The following is a 21,985-nucleotide window of genomic DNA, read 5'->3' as shown; positions in this document are numbered from 1 at the left end:
TTTTGTCCGGTTTGAACCAGCGAGAGCGCTTGCCTTTGTGTAGACACTGTGCAGAAATAGGGCGTGTGTAATTTTACATCTCACAACATCCCACCGCTTGATAACGCCAGAAACAGAAGTAATGTTAGACAATTTATATCCTGGCTGGCTTTGAACACGTATTTGAATCTGCCTCCAACAATGTGTTTTGAAGTGTTGGACAATCGGTAATTGGGCAGGAAAAGTAACACTTGGTTTCTTTCGATGATTTGGCTCATATTTGATAATTTGTGAGCCGAAAACAATGGCCAGAAGTACTACGGTCTGTCCCGACATTTCCGATCGTGAAAAAAAATATAATAGCTAATGCCAAGGACATACGGCGAAAACAACAATGTTATTGGCGGAGTGATACAAATTTCATACCCTGGGAAGCGGATTCGCCCTCCCACCAGTCGACCGGTACACCATAATATTCTGGCAACCCATAATAGTTGTCCTCGTCCCTCGAATTTTGGAGCGAAACTTTCCACGCGCACGTGTTGATTAGACCAAGGTTAGACAACGACTGGAGCAGTCAGGTTTCATGACTGTTTAACGTGATTTTAGGTAGGTACTGGGAATCGGCACCATTTGATGTGATGGTGGATGGTCACAAATTTTTAACCTCCTTGGTCACATTGGCTCAGTTTCAGGTCCTTTCAGTGGCGGTGGACTTGCAGAAAGTTCCTTATCGACCTTGACAGAATCAAGTCAATCAAGGTTTATCTTTTAAGTTTATATGATCACATTGCTTAACATTTACTTTGATTTGGTGAGGTTCTGAACATGGAGCCTGGTCTGAAATACTAGTCTCTCTCAAGTTCTCTCTCTCTTTGATCACTGAAACCTAAAACGTCCTTGTGTGGTAATGTAACGGGAGGGGGCCATACTTCGACAGGGGTCCAAATTTCGACAGGTTTTAAAAATCATTGTTGCGGAGAAATGCATAGATGCCTGCACATGAGAAGTACACTAGCTGTAGACTAAACCTTGTTGTAAATAACTACAAAGACGGGGTATGTGTCGAAGTTAGCAAGTCCCACAGATAACGATTGAAAAACTTGCACAAGTTTGACGCCTTCCGTGCAAGTTGACGAGCGAACGTATCGAGACCATGACCCGGGAAACTCTTGAATTATTCTTCGCAAAATACGACATGTGAAAAAATACCACCACACACAGAAATGATGTTTATTAGCCTTCCGAAAAATAATACCTCTGTTCTGTTCTGTCTTTAACTGGGTTGGATAAACGGAGCTAAAATGATGCCACAATGTTCACGCAGTCGGGGCCCCGCCATTTTACTATCACGCACGAAGGCGGGCGAGCGATGCTCAACACGTTGAACTCAGTCAACCCGTCCGTCGAGCGACAAACATTCAAGAAAAATCGATCCCTACCGACTAAAAAATCCTGTAGCCATTGCTGCTGCCAAAAGACAGGATGAAAAGGCAATCAAGGAAGCCGAAAAGCGAAAATGCCATCACAGTTCAACGTAACAATGCGCTGCCGTTTTGCGGCAAGTTGGTCTCACCGTGAGAGGTAAACGATTTAACACGCCGTATTTGAATAAGTCGCGTAATACAAAATATGATCCATATTTGGTACAAAAAAAATATAATGAAGACTTTCAGTGCTATTCTATTTGCATAAGTTGCTTAAAAATGCACGGCGATGGTCTGGTTGTTACTATGTCGGTTTTTGGACCCCTTTTTTGTGTTGGAACGTTCTGCTAGGACGCAAGCCGAAAACCTGCCGTAAGTTTCGTGCGCTGTCAAAGTACAGTGCGGAACGCTACTGTTAAATGAAATATATATCTGTACAGCTTTAATAACAGTTATATGGATGCATACAAGATCTTAACTTGTTTTTGATGAGTTCACTGTAAAATGTACATTGACAAAAGCCATGCGCATCCACTTAGAACGGGTGTCGAAGTATGGCCCCCTCCCGTTAGATATGTGGGTACCTACTTCAGTACCTACCTGACCAACCCATCAGATGACCTTTTATTAGTTAGTTACATTCCAAGCAGTGTTTATTGTCCAAGGAGGTTGTTAGAAGTTCAAGAACACAGTATGATTAGCTGATACATTTTGTATAGACCCTGCCTTTAAAAGTATATAACATGTGAGGACCATGCGGTAATCTCCAAGCAGATCCTACAATGGCATAAAATAGTACCAAACTGGCCAAGGAGTGTAGTCAGCCAAGAGGTGTCCATTTGCCATGTAGCCAAACACACTCCTAGGCTGGCTTCACTCCTCTGCCAGCTTTTGATACTATCCTATGCTACCGTAGGATCTGCTTGGAGTACCATGCGGTACCACCTCAAATGGTTGTTGTCATAGGACCACCTACGGGCAGTCCTCTTGATCTTCCTGTTATTTCAGCTAAGACTGTCATCTTGCAACATCCAAATGTGGTCCCAAGTATAGTGTACCAACACTATTTTGTATCCCTGAAAGATTTGAGAAAGGTGGCCTGAGCTTTGATAAAGGACTTTTTGTCCAATGACAATTCATATAATAGTGTCTGTGATATCACAAATTCTCAGTTAACAGTAACAAATAACAATGTGAGGCTATTTCCATCCGATCATACTAAAATTGTTGAACTATTGCTTTTTTTTTCTTATATACTTAACGTTAATAGGTGGTAACAGTCAATGCAGCTAATAACGATCCACATACACCAACGTCATGATCATATGACATTTACGTATAATAAACTATAAAACCCAGTACATGGACTAGGTGCAGGTAGATACCAGAAATACCTGCACAGCTCAAATTTAACCTGCATGCAGGTGGTATTTTGAGCCCTGAGCAGTCATTGCATTGTAACAGCTGTTCATTTATTTTGCCTCTATTTAGTACCTACTTACCTGCAACAATGGAGGCACAACAAGCTGTGGAAAAGGACAATGTAACTATTGATGAAGGAGATGGTGAAAAGGGTGTTCAAATTGTTCTATCTACAGAAGGACAGAAAATGCATCAGTTTACAATCAGGACGCTTAGCAGCCTTGCTGATGGAGCATCAGTGAACCAAGAACAAACAGGATTTGACTGTTTGGATCCACAGTTCAGCCAGAGTTCACTACCAGCTGCAAGCAGCTCAGTAACAGAGCTTGGAGCTGCATCCATTGCCACCACCCTTTCTGCTCAGGAGGAAGAGAAAGTAGTCCTGTGTAGGGAGGCTGTGTTAGCTAATGATGGTGTAGTTGATGATATAGTGGCACAGCCAACCAAATCAGAAGACACCATGTTTGCAACAGTTGGGATGAGGGAACAGTCGCCTCCTGTACAAGTTGTGGACATGAGCACTGGGCTGGTCGTGGTGAACCTACCAAACCCTCTGGTGGTTCTGAACTCTGGACTACAAAAGTCACCCGACAATCTAACAGACAGTCAGCATGCAAATATGGCAGCTTTACTCAGGATTCAAGCCATGGCTCAGGCTGGCCAGATGTCCAACACACAGTACATGGCCGCTGTACCCAAACCAGCAGGTATTGGTAGTTCCTAGTGTCCAAAGACATAATTTCTATATAGTGGCCTTGCTCTGTCCAAGGACATTTAATATATATATATACCAGCCAGAAGTTTTTCCACTGCAATAATAGTTGGACTAGAGAAAGTTGGAGGCATGCACATGCATCAATAGAATAAGGGAAAAAGGGGAAAAAAGATTACTATGATATAAATTATTGAAGTCCTTGATTGTTGTTAGATGTTTTGCTACAGACAACAAATACATACAAGATTGTTATACATTGTGTGGTTTTTGTTTCCAGTTAGTTTATTACTGTGCATATACTTGAGATGTGGCTCTATAACTATATGTTTCCTCTCATCTTACCAGCAGCTAAACCTGTGCATGCCTGTAGCCATGAGTTCTGTGGGAAGAAGTTCACCTCCTCCAGTCACCTGAAGTACCATGAGATGTCCCATACAGGAGAGAGGCTGCTCAAGTGTCAGGTGGTGGGATGTGACAGAACCTTCACCTGGCCTGCACATCTCAAGTACCACATGAAGACTCACACGTACGACATGTATTCTTGTTCTCTAATTTCTAACAAATAGGTAACATCATGTCTTTAAAATGTATTAGGTAGATGGTCTTTTTTTGCCAACTTTGACCTCTCTTTGTAATCAAAGTACCAAACTACTAGTAACTCCCCATTTAGATTATATTTCAATAGCAATTTTCACTTTCCACAGTTGTTTCAAAATGACATTTGCAAAAAACGTGATTGTTTTTGATTCCTGTAGTGGTGAGCGCCAGTACAGGTGCCCAGCAGAGGGCTGTGACAGCACCTTCTACACCCCACAGAGACTTAGGGTTCATGTGAGGACACACACGGGGGAGAGACCCTTCAGATGTACAGAGGAGGGGTGTGGCAAGGCATTTACAACAGCACAGAATCTGCGCAATCACATGCGCACCCATACAGGTAATGACCCTGCCAGGACCTGTAGTCTTACATCTTTGTAACCTCATTGTGCTGCCATCATTTGAAAGGTCTATTGATTCATCTTAGACAATTGTAAGGACTGGGGACTTTTCCGGATACATGTAGTTCAATAGCCTATTAAAATTGTTCATATCTTCTGCTTCATTTCCATATGTCCAGTGCCATAAGTTACAAAAGTTCACTTGCTTTGTACATGTAGGTGAGCGACCCTTTGCATGTCAGCATGAGGGCTGTAACAAACGGTTCACAGAGTACTCCAGCCTCAAGAAGCACCAGAACACACACACAGGTATGATGTCAGGCAATTAGGATTGAAGGAAACAGACATTCTATCTATTTTGTTGAGTTGGTCATAATCAGTGCATGATGGACCTTCCTACTTTTTTCAACTGTGCAACTTTCCCAGCTCTATAGTCTTAGCCACAGACCTTAGTATCAGTCCAGTGGTGTGCTCAGATTCTATTACAAACTCTGACTACAAGTCATTTGACTAATGACAGTGATATTCAGTGAAATTTTTTATTTGATCCTTCTCAGGAGAGCGCCAATATGCCTGCGACGTGTGTGGAAAGCAGTTCACCCAGAGTGGCAGCCGTAATACTCATAGAAGGAAACACCAGGTGTGCCTGTGGTTACAGTGGGTTACAAACATGATAATAATGCTGCTACTAGTGCTATTGCTGCTGTAATACTCATAGAAGGAAACACCAAGTGTGCCTGTGGTTACAGTGGGTTACAAACATGATAATAATGCTGCTAGTGCTGCTGTAATACTCCTCTGCCATCACAATATTCTCCTGGCCATTGGGGCCAATTTTTGTCAGTTTTTGCCACTTTTTCCTTTGACCTTCCCTTTCCTCTCTAGTTATTCCCGATATGGCAATGTTTGTTGACCACTACATACTTGTTTGACTTGTGTTGTTTGTCTAAATTGTTAACAAAGAAGTGTTAGCATCTAGACCATCTGTAATTTTTGTTTTGTGACCAGAGCAAAATATGCAGGAATTCCATTCTCTTTCCAGCTTTTTGCCATTCAGGCAGGAGAGATGGAATCCGGTGAGCTCTTAGGTCAACGGACAGTATCTGGGGACATGGGACTTAGCATGGGCCTCAGGCAGACTGAGGACATCTTGGGAATACAGGGTAGGGGAACTGGCTCTTTCTGCACCACATTTATAGCTCGCACTGGGATGTCAAACTGATGTTTAGGGGGAGACGATTATATGCTCTGAAGCCCCTGGCAGAACGAAAGAGTCAGGACAGGGTGGGCGGTGAGAAAGGAAGAAGAAGCCACCCTTTCCCTGATGATGTCATATCTTATTCTGGCATTAACAAGATGACTCAACTGCAGGTTGCATTTTTTAACTCAAGCACACTCATTACAGCTTATAAGGGGATAGGGATATGCTCTGATATGTGATGGCCAACAGAAATCATTTCAAGCTGTCTTCACACAATACCAGTAGCTTTTGGAAAAAAAATATATCACTAATGTCCCTCAGGGTTAGATGGTTCTGAGTCTGCTGAGGACAATGCAGTGTTCAGCCACCCCAGCAGTGACAACATCGTGACAGTCACTACTCAGCTGCCAGACAAGAGTCAGGAGGCTGATCAGATCTGTCTCTCTCACAATCTCATGGCAGCAGATGCACAAGGTAGCAGCTTTAACTCTGAATAGTATTGACTATTGAGATAACTTAACCTTGATACAAAACACAATGCACATTTATAGCTACACTGGTTGGTTAACAAGCATAAATGCTGCTTAATGGATTACAAGTATGTATTACTACAATGAAATAAATGCTTGTAAGTTGTGGCAGGTACTTAATGCTTTGGAAATCATTGTTTTCCTCTCAATAGGATTGTCACAGCCTTCCACAGCAAACGTAGTGGTGGTTGCTCAGCCAGCAGCAATAGCTTCCATGGCAACAGGTGCATCTAGTTACCATGACAACCATCCAGGTTCATCTGAAACCCTGGCATATGGCACAGGACTTCTCCAATCTGAGCTGTCAGCCATGACACAGAACATGGAGGTGACTGAGGACTCCCACTCTGACAAGAGCACTCCCACTGTGGAACAGATGTTAGACAAAGGGGATAGGCAGGGCAGACTGGGTCCAACACAGTTGGTAAACAAGACTGATGCTGAAGGTCCAGATTCTTGAAGACTATTTTTATCTGTATTAAAGATACAGGCAAAGTTGTTACTTTGTATATGCATTTGTGTCTGTCTGGCAGAATCTCTAGATGGTTTGCAAAGATATTTGGAAGATGTTGTGAATCTGACAGACGAGGTCAACACATTGCTTTTGAAGTAGCAAAGAAGTGTTGGTTCGGGCTCCCAAGCATCTTGCAGATTTGTCAAGTTATAAGGATAGCAGAATAACAAATAAAAATTAAGATGCAAATTATGCTAATCAGAATTTAATTTACATAGTAAATGAGGAATTTTTTTGCTTCCATTGTTTTCAATATTAGGACTTTGATACATGTATATTGTGTAATTTATGGCAGGTGGAACATTTACAGATACATGTACTAATAAAGCAAATGAGGACATAGTTTTCATGATGCAAAAATGCTATAATCCCTTAGTGGTAAACTATGGGAATATCAAGCTTGAGATATGAGAAATATTTCAAGGGTTACATAAAATACATAGATTATGTAACTGTGATAGTAATTTGCAGGCTTTATGAAGAAATATAAACATGGACCTTTGCAAGCTGAAATATAGGACTTCAATACATTCAATATACTGTATGTAATTCTAGTACAGCCTTATTTACATGATTTATGGCACAAGATGAAACATTTACAAATTCTAAATATTTCATGGAGGCATGTGGTCTCCAAACTCTTGTTGATCTTGTACAAGTAAGTTATATTGTGTGAAATATCTGAAAGCCTGTGTGAATTTGAATTTTTTCTTCTTTAAACTGTTGTACTGCAAACAATTCCCATGAATGAAATTACTGTAAAATAAAATGTATTATACAACAGGTAGAGAATCATTACATACTTAGTGCTGTGTTTTCAACTGTTTCACTTTTTCTGTTTGTACTTTGTGCTTTATTAGCTTGTTTCAAGTTACAAACACTGAGATAGCTCAAAATGGAACTGCTGTTTGTCTGTTGATAAAGTTGATTTCAGTTGATATATGAACTACCATGGGTCATGTTTTAAGTCCTAGAACTATCCCGATGTTCTTGTGTTCACAGCTTTGCTTGTGTTGTGTGTACAAACACAGCTGCTGCTTATACTTCATGACAAAAGTTATCGTCATGTTTTATAACTCATCATTTATTATACAGTATTGTTATCAATGAATATCTATTATACAGTACTGTTTCTGATAAAAGAAAAACTATTTTGCTAACCATGCTTCTAGGCCAGATAACACCTCTGGCCTGTTGTCTATATGGCAAATTTCTACAATTTTCCAGCAACATTTGGAGCCTGGTGGAGGCTAATTGATGAAACCATATCAACAATAATATATCAATACCTCACAATTTTGTGTCAATTTAGTTCCCAAAAAAAAGGTAATAAATCAAGTACCAAAAGAATCTCATCAGCCAGAGTGCACTCTTTATTCATGTCAAAGAGTCTCTATATATTTATCGGTTTGATTTTAAGGATATATATACAGCAAGGGATGTCCGACTAGTATTAATACAAACAACCTACCTTAGCTATTACAAGACAGTAGTTGTGTTGTCAAGTGATCATGATTCAGTTGTTTGTGATTAAGGAATTATACCTCAGTGAAAAATGGAAATATTGTTTACAGTGTGTCTGTGTGTTTCCAGATATGTGTAGTCAGCATTCTTTAACCTCAGACTGGATTGTGAAGAATGCTATGTGGGTAAGTCTTGGAAAGATGAAGGGCATGGTTTATTATGGGTCACCTAGTGTGTGACCTTGGTTCTCCAAATTGATTAGAATTTAAGTAAACATAACATGTAGCATTTAAGGGCATAATTCACATGATTAGGCCACACCAATTTTATTTGTTGTTTCTCTGATTTTTTCATTAAGAAATTGGGTCGGTCAGTCGAAAAAAAAAAAAAGAATTGGGGGTAGGAGAGATCAAGGGGCTTACTCAAGTTACAGTTAGTTTAGGTGGTCCCAGGTAGCAAAGTCCAAAGTTTGAAGAAGAATTATAAACATACCGTCAAAAATAGGCACTAGAGGCCCATAGTTAATTTGAGAAAGGAGAGGCAGTGAAAATTTGTCAACACGAGGTGTGACCACCAATTCGAAAAGTTTTTTTTTTTCGAATCAGAAAAAAAAGGGTCGGGAAATCTGAGAAACGGCAAATAGAATTGGCGTGGCCTTCTATATGAAAGTGCCATTATTCTATCTACCATTTTAATAACATTAGTGGTAACGTTAATTGATGGAAATTTCACATTTGTGAGATATGTAAAAAGTTATTTAAAGGTGTTACTTCGAAATGCATCAATTATATAAATGTGGAAGTTATTTGCATATTTTCATGATTATATGCTCTCATGGAATTCTTCCAATTGAACTACTGGCTGGCAAAATACACCAGATGATTATTATTATTAAAGGATTCCCACACATGCAATACACATGGATAAATCACTGGCAGACTCACAGCGCTCCAAGCGGCAGTACTTCAAAACGCAGCTGCGCTGATTTGACGCGTTGACCTTTTACACCCAATCTGCGCACAACATATTTGCGCACGCGGTGACGTCATTCAGAACACAACTTAAACGTACTCCTAGAAAAAAGAAATCGCCAAAGGAAGGATCTCTGTGCTCAAAGGGGTTGTATTTGGTGTTTATTTGTATTCCAGGAGAAATTTCATATACGGCGGCCCAATCGGAAATATCTCTCAAGGAATTCGAACCCAAAGCGTAGGCAGGAGAGGTTGGCAGAAACCCGGAAGTGGCGTCTCAGGTGCCGGTGGAGGTGGAAACATGAAGAGAACTTTTGCTGTCAGAAGGACTTCTGTGCGGTTTTGACGCGTGTGGCAACTGTTGGGGGTGTAATATTGAACTGGAACATACGACTGAACTCTATAGTGACCCCAGGGATTTGGTGAAATCAAGAAGTGGACTGGAAAAAGACGTGGAATGGAGAATATGGCAGGAGTTCCTGTTATTCTAAATGTATACGATATGGTAAGTGTAGCCGACAGACACGAAGGGAAGGTTTGTGTTTTACGCCTCTTCTCCCCATGAAATTTCCCCTGTAGGTGGTCAGCGATGTGAACAGAGTCTTCGATCTAGGATTGAATAGTGTGCGAACGTACTAACTAATGATGCGTCCACATCGCGGAGAGATCAAAGCATCATTTATGGCAACATGTCAACGAAACTTTCACTGATTGAGTAGTGAGCTTTATTTGGGTAATGGCCGTAAACGGATGTGAACAAGACGACTGAATGTACCCGATAAATGCAGGTCATTCGTCAAAGGCTGTGCGTTTCTTTGTTATCGTGTATGTTTGTTTTGTATCGACAAGCTGCCGGGTGTGTGATACTGCGGGGTAACGTTATAGATGACCATACAGCTCTAGAGATCATGAGTCGGGCTACTATCGTCAAGAAGCTACATTGTACTTCCTACAGGTGCATGTCACCAGTCACTCTGCTAGTCAACTTCCCTCGCCTAATTAGTCAAATTATCCACCTCCTAGTGTGTTGTACTTGCCCCCTGCTGCTGTCAGCTATTTGATTGATGACTTGTAAATGAAGCAGATTAAATGGTGATGTAATATTACATTTGAATAATAATATCCCGTTTATGGCCACATATGCAGCCAGAAATGTAGTAGGAATAAAAACACAGTATTCATTATGTTCTGATGGACTCTGACATAGGCATATGATAGATTTGTTATTACTGTCTGTGTGAGCTTTACATCAACAAAGGAATCTCCTTGATCTGACCAAGATATAACAGTTAACACTGCTTCTGTTCCAGTACTGGATCAATGACTACACATCACCCATTGGACTGGGAGTCTTTCACACAGGTGTTGAAGTCAACGGCAGAGGTGTGAGCAACCATCTTTGTTCCTTGTTTGGAAAATGTTGTAAATTATGTATGAATGGTTGCCGTGTGACACACATGATTAGATGGGTTGCCAAATGTGATGGGCTGTATGCCATTGTGTGATCATGATGATTATGCCATGATTCATGATACACCACAGATCAAGGACAACCTAATCTTGCACAGAATGATCCATTTTGAGGCAATTTCTGTGAGGCTTCAGAGCCGAGATACCTACTAAGAGTGCTGATGGATGTAGACAGGTATACTGAGAAGGGTAATGTAAACCAGGGAGGTTCTCCTTGGTTAAATAGGGTGTAATGCTAGTCAGTGATTAGACTGCACATTTACATGCATGTGTGCCTGAATGATATCTTACCACCCACCCTGTGTGTGTCATTCAAAATGCTCAGCAGGACATTTGACTACTGATGACTAGGGAGGTCATCAAGGTGACCTGAGATGACTCCTACTGCATTCTGCCTAATGGATGACTATTCTGATTATGGACAGTTGATAGCCAGACCCTAAATGGATCTTTCTATCAAACAGACAGTTCATTTAATGAGAGGAGATACTGCAAGTCTAATGTGGTGATACAGTCTCAGGGATATTGCCTGTTGTCAGAAAGTGACCGGTAAATTTAATTAGCAATCTTATGGTTACGATATATTTGCAGGTGCACTTTGCAGTTATCTCCAGGCAGGCATGGTTATGTTTGCAAAAGGGTTTATCCCATGAATATCTTAAATTTGCAAAATGCACCACAAAGACAGCTGAGTGCTGATAGTTACCCAAAAACTGATGCCAACTAAAGAATTCCCCATCAACTTTGGCTCTAGAATCAAATTGGGAAAAGAAGGAAACAATAGGCATGCAGGGCCATTGATACTGTCCACAAGTACTACATGGTTGAGATACAGCCGGCTTCATGATGAATATCAAGTCAGTTCCACAACTGTTTACCACATATTGATGGACTTTAAGTGTACTAATTTGTTTACATGTGCAAGTCTGCTTATTGGAATTTTTACCCATCTCTGTTCAGAATTTGCCTATGGTGGACATCCATTTCCATTCACTGGAATCTTTGAAATCACCCCAGCTAATGCTGAAGAACTAGGAGAGACCTTTCGATTCAGGTGAGTGCTTTTAGGAAAATACCCAAATGTACTGAAATTGGATTTAAAATACATGAACATGCATGGAACAACTAAGACATCTCCCCTATACATGTACCCATCTTTAGATTGTTTTGCATCTTACACAGTTTGTTATCTCATCTTTAGGTTTAGAGCATCATTTGCTCTGTTTTAACTTAACAATTTGCAAATGACATCAATATCCTCTGTTATACAGGGAGTCCATCCACCTAGGAACAACTGACTTCACAGAGGAAGACATTCACAAGATCCTGGAGGAGCTTGGGAAGGAGTTCCGGGGAGACAAGTACCACCTGATGAACAGGAACTGTAATCACTTCTCAGCGGCCATAGTACAGGTCAGTCTGCTCCCACTGGAACAACAGGCTGTTCCTTGCAAAATATGAAATACCTTTTCCTGTATGGCTACACTGGTGTAGCGTTGAAAATCATCTGCACCAAGTTTTACCTGTTCCACTCAGATCTTAGGAAGTACCGTGCACACCAGAATATTTTGCAGTCAATTGTTGGTAGAGTAGATCGATATAGCAAACAAAGATCCACATATACCAATAAACACAGTACATGGACCAGAGCACATTAAGTCCAGGACTCCATGTTGATTTAGGTCTAATTTAACTTCTGAAGAGGCATTCGTGTGATGTAGAGCACCGGAAATCCCACAATGTATGCATTATTCAGAAAGACGAGTTTAAAAGCTACAAATTAAGACTTTTCTCCTAATACCACTACAAAGAAAACTGGGAAATGTTCCCATTTTACCCAAGGCACGTAGATTGGCATCACTGATCTCTCTATAGGAGCGCAAATAAAAGCCCTACCTCTGCCTGGATTATCTTTGAAGTAACACTGCATAATTTCACAGAGTTTATTCACATAGTGTTCAGCATAGTTAGTTGTAAAACAGTTATGAAGGTCACCTTTATATACAAAACTGTATGTATAAAGATTTACTACAGTAACTATAACTCAAGCTCAGAAGAAATATTTGTCAGTAGTACTTGTTATATGATAATCAGCATCATTGCATGTACATGTAACTAAAGTGTCACAATCAGAAACAATGTTTTATTCATTTTCTGCAGATCTTAGTAGGAAAGGAGATCCCTTCTTGGATCAACCGCCTAGCCTATGTCAGCTCCTGCATACCGTTCCTCCAAAGATGCTTGCCCAAGGAATGGTTGACACCTGCAGCTCTGCAGAACTCCATCAAGGAACCCGAGCCAGAGAGACCGCATATATAATAGCTGGGTCGACCCTCAGGTGGCCTGAACTCCTGCCAAAGGAACCCTCCCTTGCAGCTCTCATTTAGGCATTCAAAAGAAGTTGGACAGAACCAACAGGGATGATTCTTTGTTAGGGTCAGGACATCATTTCAGTCCCCAGAAGTCTGCATTCTAATTCAGAAATACATTTCCTTTCTCAGATGAACTGGCTGTGCTTCAGAACAGTGTCTGCACCTGCCACTGATAAACTTCTCACAACCATGGCTTTAAACTGATAATTAATCAGTGTTACTTCCACATTTTGATTTACTACTACTTATACTAGTCTTTGAATTCAACTGCTGCCATTTATCACATCTTACTGTGTAAATTTGGCTGTAACACAAATCTGTGTAAATTTGGCTGTAACACAAATTTCATAATTCGAGTTAATTGGAGGTTTGAGTGATTGATTGAATGGTTTATATGATGAAAAAAGTTGCATTGTGCATCTTGGTCATTACCATCTAGCTAACATTGATAGGTGTCAGCTTGAAGCCTCCGAAGACATACTTCCAGCCAAAACATCTTAACCACTCTTTGTAATTTGATCAGAAGTTGCGGCAGAAGATGTAATTTAAACATTGTAGCTGAAGTTGTGTTCTTTGTTCTTGCCTCTTAAGATCATACCTATGGCAAGAGTTCAGGCTTACCTCCTACTTTGTAACTAACAACTGGCAAATTTTCTAAGGTTTGACTCTAATGACCTCTTACCTCCTCACAGGGTTCAATAAGTCCACTTAATAAGGACATTTCAGGTAGTAACTTATGACAACACTAATGTACAATAAGCGTAAGTCTTCTCTAAGGTCAAGTAGAATTTCTACCTTTCTCCAAGGGGCTAATCGGTATTGTAGCAAGGCTCTTTGTGTTGATGTTGTTTACATAACAACTTCGCAATTTATGAAAGAGCCAAAACAGACTATGGGGAAAAAAACTACATGTAACTGTAAACAAACTGAGAATTTAAAGACTGTGCTTCTGTTTATACAATGCAGTGAATGGCTAGAAGTCAAGGTTTGCTCCCACCCCAGTTCATTCATATTGATAAAAATCAAACTATCAACTGTAAATTCATTTCAAGTTCACAGCACTTAGATTTCCTGGCAATGTGAAAATCAAGAGTTTGGGGTATGTTTAAGCTTGTTATTGAAACAGTAACAGTGGAAGGCAAAACAGAAGTTTGTGTGTGGTGAATGTGCAGTATGAGGTCACTGCGAAAGCTATGAAGAACCCAAACAGGGGATAATTAAGACTTTCACAGTTTCAGTACAAAGACTGATCAGCCAATGATAAGAAGGATTTAACCAACACTTTATCATATAAAAATCCGTACTTTCACAGATCATTGGAAAGTAAATCTCATGCCAGTCATACAACACTTGTGGAAGTCATGCAAGAATCTTGACAGTAATTTGTTGGATAAAAAGAGGGAAATGAGAGGATTACTACACATGTGCTAAGATCTCTACTGAAGGGAATGATTTCTGTCATTTGTTCAGTTTCCAGAAATAGATTGTATAGCATCATTCTAAGTACAATATATTTATGTCAGGTCTTCTAAGGTACTGTCAGTTACATGGCTTTTGTAGACAATCATGGAGGCAACATTGTAAGTTTATGTATGTGTATTATTTATTCATGTGTCTACTCTAAGTATCAATAGGGCTCTTTCAGTCATAAAAGAAAGGGTTTTGTGTTTTTCTTGTTTGCTGATTTCTTTCCTAGATCACTCTAAGAAAAATCAATAATGTGAAGACCAGAAACATGTTAATAGACTCTTTTGTCATATTCAAAATATAAGGCTCTTACCCACTCAATATCACAGAATACTGTACATGAAAAAGGAAATATGGTAGACACTTACAGAATAACAACTGAGGTATGGAATTCCCATAATTACTACTTCAGTATTTTGAATGAGCAGGTTGATGAAGCTAAATGTTGTACCATATTAAAGTACACACAGAATAGTGCAGTTCAAGAGACCAGTCTGACATGGGTAATACTCAGGTTCTGCAACCAAGAGGGCTTGGACAATAGGTTGGGACGTTGTGGCCCATTATCTTCATGGTTCTCTGAATTATTGGATACTGGATTCTTAAAAAGATGGAGATTTGCATATTTGATCACTCTTGTTTGTGTCGGATGAAAAAAAGCATAATCTACGATAAAAATAATATAAATGCAGATAGAAAACATCAATAGAATACTAGTATTGGGTAAAAAGAAATAATATTTGGATTTAGATGATCAATTTGGATGATCAGTAAAGCATCATTTACATGGTTGTATAAAAAATGTTATAAACTGGCATGTTTTTCTGCGTTGCTGGTACAATGTACTTCTCCAGCCATACTTTATTGGTTCTTGTAGATGTACAGATATCTAATGTGTTTAAACCTTTGTAGTGACCTGTTCTCATTCTACCATAAGTGTCATGATTAATACTGTAACACTGTTTGACTGACATTTCATATCTTGACAGGCAATGAACCAACACACTACCAACAGCTGAATATGTCACAAACACACCTTTGATGATGTGGCACCAAATCTGCCAGAATTTTTTTTTTCAAAAAATACTCAGAGGCTAAAAGGGTGCTATGTGTGGTATGAGTGTCACTGTGGAGAAATATGACGTTACTTGTGTGGACTGGTGGTATGCTGGGTAATAGTGTTGACTTGATGTGCTTTGTGATTTTTTTTCTTCCCCTATGGATATGTGTATACAAAAAGTGATTGTATGGTAGTCAATGTAGCATTCATGTGGACATGGTTGGTCACATGTAACATTTTCAGGATCACTATATATTACATCTAAAAGAATAAAATTTTGGGAACATCTTTGAAATGTTGTCACTAGTTTCTTAGTAGTAAGTGACATTGAAGAACTAACTTCATACAAGTGGCAATCTTCATCACCATGTACTCTTTCTTGTGAACAGAACAAATTAACTGCCAAGTAATGTTGACACCAAAGAAAATATCTTAAGGAATGAAGGGGCCAACAGGAGAGATAAGATTCTTTTAATCCAAGGTACTATCACGTAACGTTACACATCATACGCGCTGTGGCTCTTAGTTCCCAATGATGTACCAGTATATACAGGTTTGCTCAGTTCCTTATGGGGGTCAAGAGACTCGTGATATACTCTTGAAGTTAAAGATCTCTTGAAAGAAAAAAAGCACTTCTTTTATCTCTCATCCATATCACCCGTCTCCTGTGACTCTGTACCTTCAACACTTCTGTCCTTTACTTGAGCCTTTTCTGTCCCCTGGTCCATACTCCTGGACCCTGATGTGACAACACAAGCACCATCATCTTCATCCATGTCTTCTACATCACACGGCTCTTCATCATCAAAGTACCTCTCCTCCTCATCCTGACCACGCAGCACCACATTGTCATACTCTGCATTGTCATCCACAGTGCTGAAACACAGGAATTCATGAAAGCACCACATATTTGGCCCAATTTGTCACAGGAATAAGCCAAGGCAGGAATGGAAACAAAGCCTATTGATAGATTATCAAACTTAAAAATGTTTTTGTTACTCCACATAGAATGATAGAGGTTAAGTGTCAAGAGATATACTAGTATTAGTTGCTGACATTCCAGATTAGCACATGCAAACTCCAAATGTTTTCCAACAAAACCAACTTGACTGGTTAAAAAAAGCAATGTTTTAGCTCTAGTACATTAAACTTTCCTTCATAAGAATATGGATTCCATTGATGGAGACAGTAAAGTGAAACTGCATTAAAACTACATGATTATAAATGCACCCATAAGTATCATCCATCAAGATTTTCTTCCACACATGGTAAACAGTGTTAAGAACATAAGGCTGTACATTGTACCTGTAGTCAAATTCTTCATCGTCTCCTTGAAGGAACCTCTCCTGCATGGTGTGGAGGAACTCTGCTCGCAGGATGGCCTGTTCTGCCACAGATGGGACCTGCTCACCACTGCCACCTGCATCTTCTACCAAGTCATGCATAAACAACAGACAAGTCAAAGGATAACAAATTCTTATCTTCCATGTGTGTCATCTACTAATAGGAACAATTGTTGATGCAAAATAATGAAATGTTATTTAATGTGATATGTACACAGTACACCATATGCATATGTTTATGAAAAACATTGTTTTCATTTCAAATATACATGAACTTTTTGATAGCTACCACCTGGAGACCTGTAAAATTGAATAACTTAACCCTTATTTGAAGAGGAACATTCCAAGGCATATTGATTACTGACCATTGTCTTCCTGATCTTCCTCTTCCTCCTCACTATCCTCCTCCTCCTCAAACATGTCATCCTCCCTTTCCAACTGCCAGGCAAGCTTGCTCTCGATTATCTTCTCCTCTATCTGTCCCATGATCAGTTGTGATAACGACATGTCGGGATCAGCTGGCCTCTCGTTCTTCTCTTCAGGGTCCAGGAACTGTCCGATGTGCTGTTCATACAGCAGTGGGTCTCTCTGTCTCATCTCCTCCTCACTAAAGTAGGACCCATCCTGCAGCATTCTCTGCATGGCTTCATACCTTCTGTTTTTCACCCCAGTCTTTTTCTTGGCATTGTCCAACCTTTTCCTTATCTCCTTCATGTAGAAGTCCAGTTCATAACAGTTCTGCATCCTCTGGAAATACTCCAGATCCTCTTCTGCCAGGTACTTCCAGAACCTCTCCAGGAAAGTCAGGTGAGACTTTTCCAGGATGTCTCGCACAATGTCCATCTTCTGCTGAGTGGTGAGGTCTGGCTCATCACGCGACTGGTTCTTAATCCGTGCCTCACTGTCTGCAATCCTCCTGATCATGTTCTCGACCAGAGGGTCTGCTCCGCTGGGGAGGCATGCACTTGAGCCTGCTGTGGCGCCCTGAGCCTCTAAAGGTCCTACTTCCATGTCTGAGGAGAACAGCAAATCTGAGTGTTAGCACATGCGTATGTTGAACTGTCTAGAAGAGATGATACTTCTCACCGACTCAGTGTTTCATGGCTAAAACATGCTGAATCACTTCTGGAGAGTTTTTAGTCCAGTCAGCCAATATTTGGTATTTAGGAAGTACCTTAACAATGGTGTCAGGCACAGAAATGATGCTCACACTCACAGTCACACTGTTGTGATTCTAGTCAAAAGGTCCTTTTTCCGGTAGTAACTCAAAAGCTCCTTTAGTTAGAGTCTTAGACACATACAAAGACGTTGTAACAGACCATCACTAATTTCGATTGTGAATTTGATATGAAGACATCGATAGCTTTGTGTGAATTGCACATCATTAAAGCTATTTGAGTTCATGCTGACATCATAAATGACTTTGACCCATTTCAATTCACAAACAGTAGATTTTGTGGGCTATATATGCTGTTCTATGGTTTCTCAAATCAAATAAATTTTAAGGTAACACAATATTACATGCCCATGTGCTTTAATAACTGATATATTGCATCACAACCACCTGCATCTCGGCCAAGTTCGCTCACCGACGCCATGTTGGAAGTACTGACCTTTGACCTGTGTGACCTCTATTGACCTTACGTAAGCAGGAAGTCGACTCGTGTGTTTTACACAAGTTGAGATCTGAGATAGATCTGTGACTGAATATCTGCGTCAAAGACTCAAAAGCTGCAAGCAAATTATTGGTGAAAGATGGCAGCCGATAGCGAGAACACATGGGTGAGTGATTTAACAACATAACGTTACCACTGTTTGAATACGTCGATGTAGGTTAGACATCCAGGTAATAAGATCAAGGAGGTTCCTTTTTTCAACCTCCTTGATAAGATACACCAAAAAGTATTTACTCAAGCAACTGGATATGGTTTTGGAAACGGTCAGACGTTTTGGATAGAATCCACTATCCTTCGTCAGTGCAAGGAGGTCCTTGGTCAGGGGTTGGCGGAAACGGCTGCCCGGTCGGTCGGCGGAAACCGCTGCCCGGTCCGGTCCGGAGGTTGGTTTGGGGGCTTATGAGTGTACCAAATGTAAACAACATGGCTAAGCAATGCTGTCGCAACAGTAATTCAGGTGCATTTCTCGTGTAGGCTGACCCTACGTTCAACAGTAGCACTAATATCGTAAACATTACCGTAATTACCGTAATAGCGGCGTAATTTCGATCTTATACACGTTTACGGTAAACACCAGATTTCGTTGATGCCAGCTCATTAACGTTTATAAGGTCGATAACGAGCCGCGTGTCCTCACCGTAAGAACTGATTAGCGCCTTGATTTTGTTAATTTCGAAAATGTTGTCCCCAACACTAGTTTTGTATCTATATACTCTGAAACAAGAAAACTGTATGTTGGATTGATTGGGTTGTGTAATTACAATTAAATGATTAAAATTCATCGAAGGTTTTCGGCATTCCATGCGGCGCACATTAGGTCGTTGACCCCGAAATACGCAGCGTGTGTAGACACGTGGATATGTGTGACATGAGGCGCTTCTAATAGGGAACGGTAGTAAACTTTATCATTACTTGCTCTTCGGAATAGCTTTAGACAAATATGATGTGGGCATTGATCAGAGTATGAGTCATTCGTGTTAATGAAATTAATTGCTAATTAAAAAAAATTCTCGAGCCAACCATGGCCACGTTGTTTATCGCGGTGTTATTTGGGCCGCCCTGAGACTGGAGGCGATTCTGCTGACTTTTTAGTGCTTTGGCCACGAACACATTTGTTAAATCTTTATTACCGGTATCTTCATTTCCGTCATGTGAGAAAATAGTATCGTGATCAATCAAAGAATTGCAGTTTCAGGCTGTTTGATTAATGATTAATTATGTTCTCATTAATATTCCGTCTACACGGTATTCAAAAGATGAATATTATTAATATTACCGACCGCTCTCCACGTGATAGCGCCCCGTAATCACGATCGGATTTACAGCATGTACACGATTACGCTCGTCGTAATTTAGATACAGAATACTACCAGCCGTTTTCCAACCAAAACCCCGACACGGTTTTGTATACGTTTATTCTACGATGAGTGTATGTTTGATATTGAGATTACAACACTTTCTGCTGCAAGGAGACGCAGCTGCACTAGATACCTTACTCTGCTGCATGCAATACTCTAAACCCCCCCAAACCAACCTCCGGACCGGACCGGGCAGGGGTTTCCGCCGACCGACCGGGCAGCCGTTTCCGCCAACCCCTTGGTCAGTGACACTGAAGTGATCTGGAAGAAACAGGTCTTTTATACTCTAACTATTCAGTTACCACTGTAAACGTTACCAGTGTTATCCGACATTCAGTCACCGTCATCTTACACTAACGTTAACGTTACATCTCACACTAACGTTAACTGTTATAATATTACAGGTATTTAATTGGAACCATAGAACCAACCAAATTCATAGCATAATAAATTAGTGACACCCATTCTTTCCTATTATTTTGAAACATCAATATAATATTATATTATATTATAATATGTTTGTTTGTTTGTTTATGTATTAAACATTTAATCTTCAAAACATCTGGGCACCCTCAGCACCACTGGTTGGGGCGGCCCTGTGAACATGTATGTGGTCATAGGAACTTCAGGCAGAAGCCTCAAGCCTCCAACCTGCTGATGAAGGAACCCAACACACTTTAGGCCATGTTGATTTGATTATATGGATGACATCCTCTGGGAACCCCAAACCAATGCGAGCGTGCAAATAAAAGATAATTTGCCCCCCCAAAAAAGTTGCCTCCATCATGAAATCTATTAAAGTGGTCAGGAAGGTTGAACAGAAGAGCAAATGGAGTGTTGAGTATGAAACAATAGATTTTTCATTTTTGTTCTTTCTTATCTTCTTGATGGAATTGACATTGGTATTTTATATATCTTTAAATTGAATTTTTTTTGTTTGGAAACTGGAAAATTGATGCATCCATGTACTGTAAATGCATTTAAGTTCGTGGGGATTTAATTTTGCGGTAGCGGGAAAAGGACCTTTCGCTTTGGTTTTAAGTTCATGGTAGCACCATGCACTGTAATCTTTTGCTGCCATGGACAAATGTTCCAGGTGGTTAAGTCCACGGTGAAGTGGCCACCGCAAAAAAACTGCCTCGAAAGTTTCTTCATTTACAGTAATCAAATCAACATGGCCTTACCACTAAGAATAGGGGTGATCTGGTGTGCTTGGCTGAAAATAAAAGAAAATTTAGCAAAGCCCACCTTACATTTTTATCAGCCATCATACTTAGTAAAATACATGTATCATGATTTAGCTCATTTGAAGATGACTGCCTCACTGTAACTCTTTGATGCAGGGTCCAAAGCATTTCATACAGAACACTCCCTGTGCACGAAACTCTTTCCTGTACGGGATGGGAGGAGGAGCCGTGGGAGGATTTGCATATTTCTTGTGGACAAGTAAGTACATGTATTGTCAATTGTATGTAACATTATGGTAATTCAGATTACAAATAAAAATATGCTGGAAAAGCATTGACACAGTGCTGGCGAGGGATGGTTATTTTGTTTGTTATTGTTATTCTTTGAGTTGGAATGTGTATGACTATCATATCAGTGAGATTTCTGTTTATTTGTCTGGGATTATGCATGTATCTCTGATTTCAGTAAATTCAATGATAAAACAACATGCCAATCAATGCTGCATGTGTGCATACATTGTATGTTCCAAGAGCTTGCAAACTGGTTGGCTAATATTTTATGCTTTGCTTGATTCTTATGTTGATGTTTCAGTGTTATATTTCCCGTAGGCAATCCCAGAAGATCCTACCACGCCCTAATGGCATCGTTTACAGCAACAGTACTCCTGTACTGGTAGGTCCAGTATTTCCAGATTGGTACCTTTTTTTCTTGAAATTCATGAGCTTCAGTAGATACATGTACATAAATATTGATTAGATAATCATCTTTGTAAAATTTCACCTGTTCCTCCAGGGTTCCATGTCGATATCAGTATGCACAGAAGCGCATGAAGCAGAGGATGATAAATCAAGGTCTGAAGACACATATAGTCATGCAGGGCACACCAGAGG

At 40.1% G+C, this 21,985-nt stretch overlaps 4 protein-coding genes across 10 annotated transcripts; 3 read left to right on the top strand and 1 right to left on the bottom strand.

Moving 5' to 3' along the window:
* On the top strand, positions 1 to 8,286 carry LOC118429647 (zinc finger protein 143-like). 6 transcript variants are annotated; one of them, XM_035840238.1, is made up of 10 exons: positions 420 to 588; positions 2,898 to 3,535; positions 3,889 to 4,069; positions 4,299 to 4,480; positions 4,701 to 4,790; positions 5,039 to 5,121; positions 5,524 to 5,644; positions 6,004 to 6,156; positions 6,365 to 6,693; positions 6,726 to 8,286. In XM_035840238.1, the coding sequence occupies exons 2-9, from the start codon at positions 2,917 to 2,919 to the stop codon at positions 6,670 to 6,672; spliced, it is 1,737 nt and encodes a 578-aa protein (XP_035696131.1). In that variant the 5' UTR covers positions 420 to 588; positions 2,898 to 2,916; the 3' UTR covers positions 6,673 to 6,693; positions 6,726 to 8,286. The 6 variants fall into 6 exon arrangements, with proteins under 6 accessions (XP_035696155.1, XP_035696131.1, XP_035696164.1 ...); XM_035840262.1 differs by lacking the exon at positions 420 to 588 and adding an exon at positions 1 to 118 and having other exon boundaries at positions 6,365 to 8,076; XM_035840271.1 differs by having other exon boundaries at positions 3,892 to 4,069; positions 6,365 to 8,076.
* A 920-nt stretch (positions 8,287 to 9,206) lies between these two features.
* On the top strand, positions 9,207 to 14,757 carry LOC118413439 (deubiquitinase DESI2-like). The gene is made up of 5 exons (XM_035816819.1): positions 9,207 to 9,666; positions 10,472 to 10,544; positions 11,592 to 11,685; positions 11,903 to 12,044; positions 12,792 to 14,757. The coding sequence occupies exons 1-5, from the start codon at positions 9,619 to 9,621 to the stop codon at positions 12,948 to 12,950; spliced, it is 516 nt and encodes a 171-aa protein (XP_035672712.1). The 5' UTR covers positions 9,207 to 9,618; the 3' UTR covers positions 12,951 to 14,757.
* Positions 14,758 to 15,985: 1,228 nt separating this feature from the next.
* On the bottom strand, positions 15,986 to 18,572 carry LOC118413427 (coiled-coil domain-containing protein 97-like). Of its 2 annotated transcripts, none has more exons than XM_035816798.1 (4): positions 18,438 to 18,572; positions 17,239 to 17,886; positions 16,836 to 16,959; positions 15,986 to 16,406 (listed from the first exon to the last, which is right to left on the bottom strand). In XM_035816798.1, exons 1-4 carry the CDS (start codon positions 18,469 to 18,471, stop codon positions 16,169 to 16,171), a joined length of 1,044 nt encoding a protein of 347 aa, XP_035672691.1. In that variant the 5' UTR covers positions 18,472 to 18,572; the 3' UTR covers positions 15,986 to 16,168. The 2 variants fall into 2 exon arrangements, with proteins under 2 accessions (XP_035672691.1, XP_035672699.1); XM_035816806.1 differs by lacking the exon at positions 18,438 to 18,572 and adding an exon at positions 18,090 to 18,385.
* Positions 18,486 to 21,985, top strand: LOC118413446 (cytochrome c oxidase assembly protein COX20, mitochondrial-like; the record flags this gene model as incomplete). Its single annotated transcript, XM_035816832.1, is given in 4 exon segments — positions 18,486 to 18,655; positions 21,251 to 21,353; positions 21,704 to 21,767; positions 21,888 to 21,985. Coding segments are annotated over 4 exon segments (292 nt in total), but the record flags the coding sequence as incomplete, so codon positions are not given.

This window comes from Branchiostoma floridae, chromosome 1 (genome assembly GCF_000003815.2).
Source record: "Branchiostoma floridae strain S238N-H82 chromosome 1, Bfl_VNyyK, whole genome shotgun sequence".
Lineage (NCBI taxonomy): Eukaryota > Metazoa > Chordata > Leptocardii > Amphioxiformes > Branchiostomatidae > Branchiostoma > Branchiostoma floridae.
Note: the sequence above shows the minus strand (reverse complement) of the source record. Positions and strands in the feature narration are given on the sequence as shown.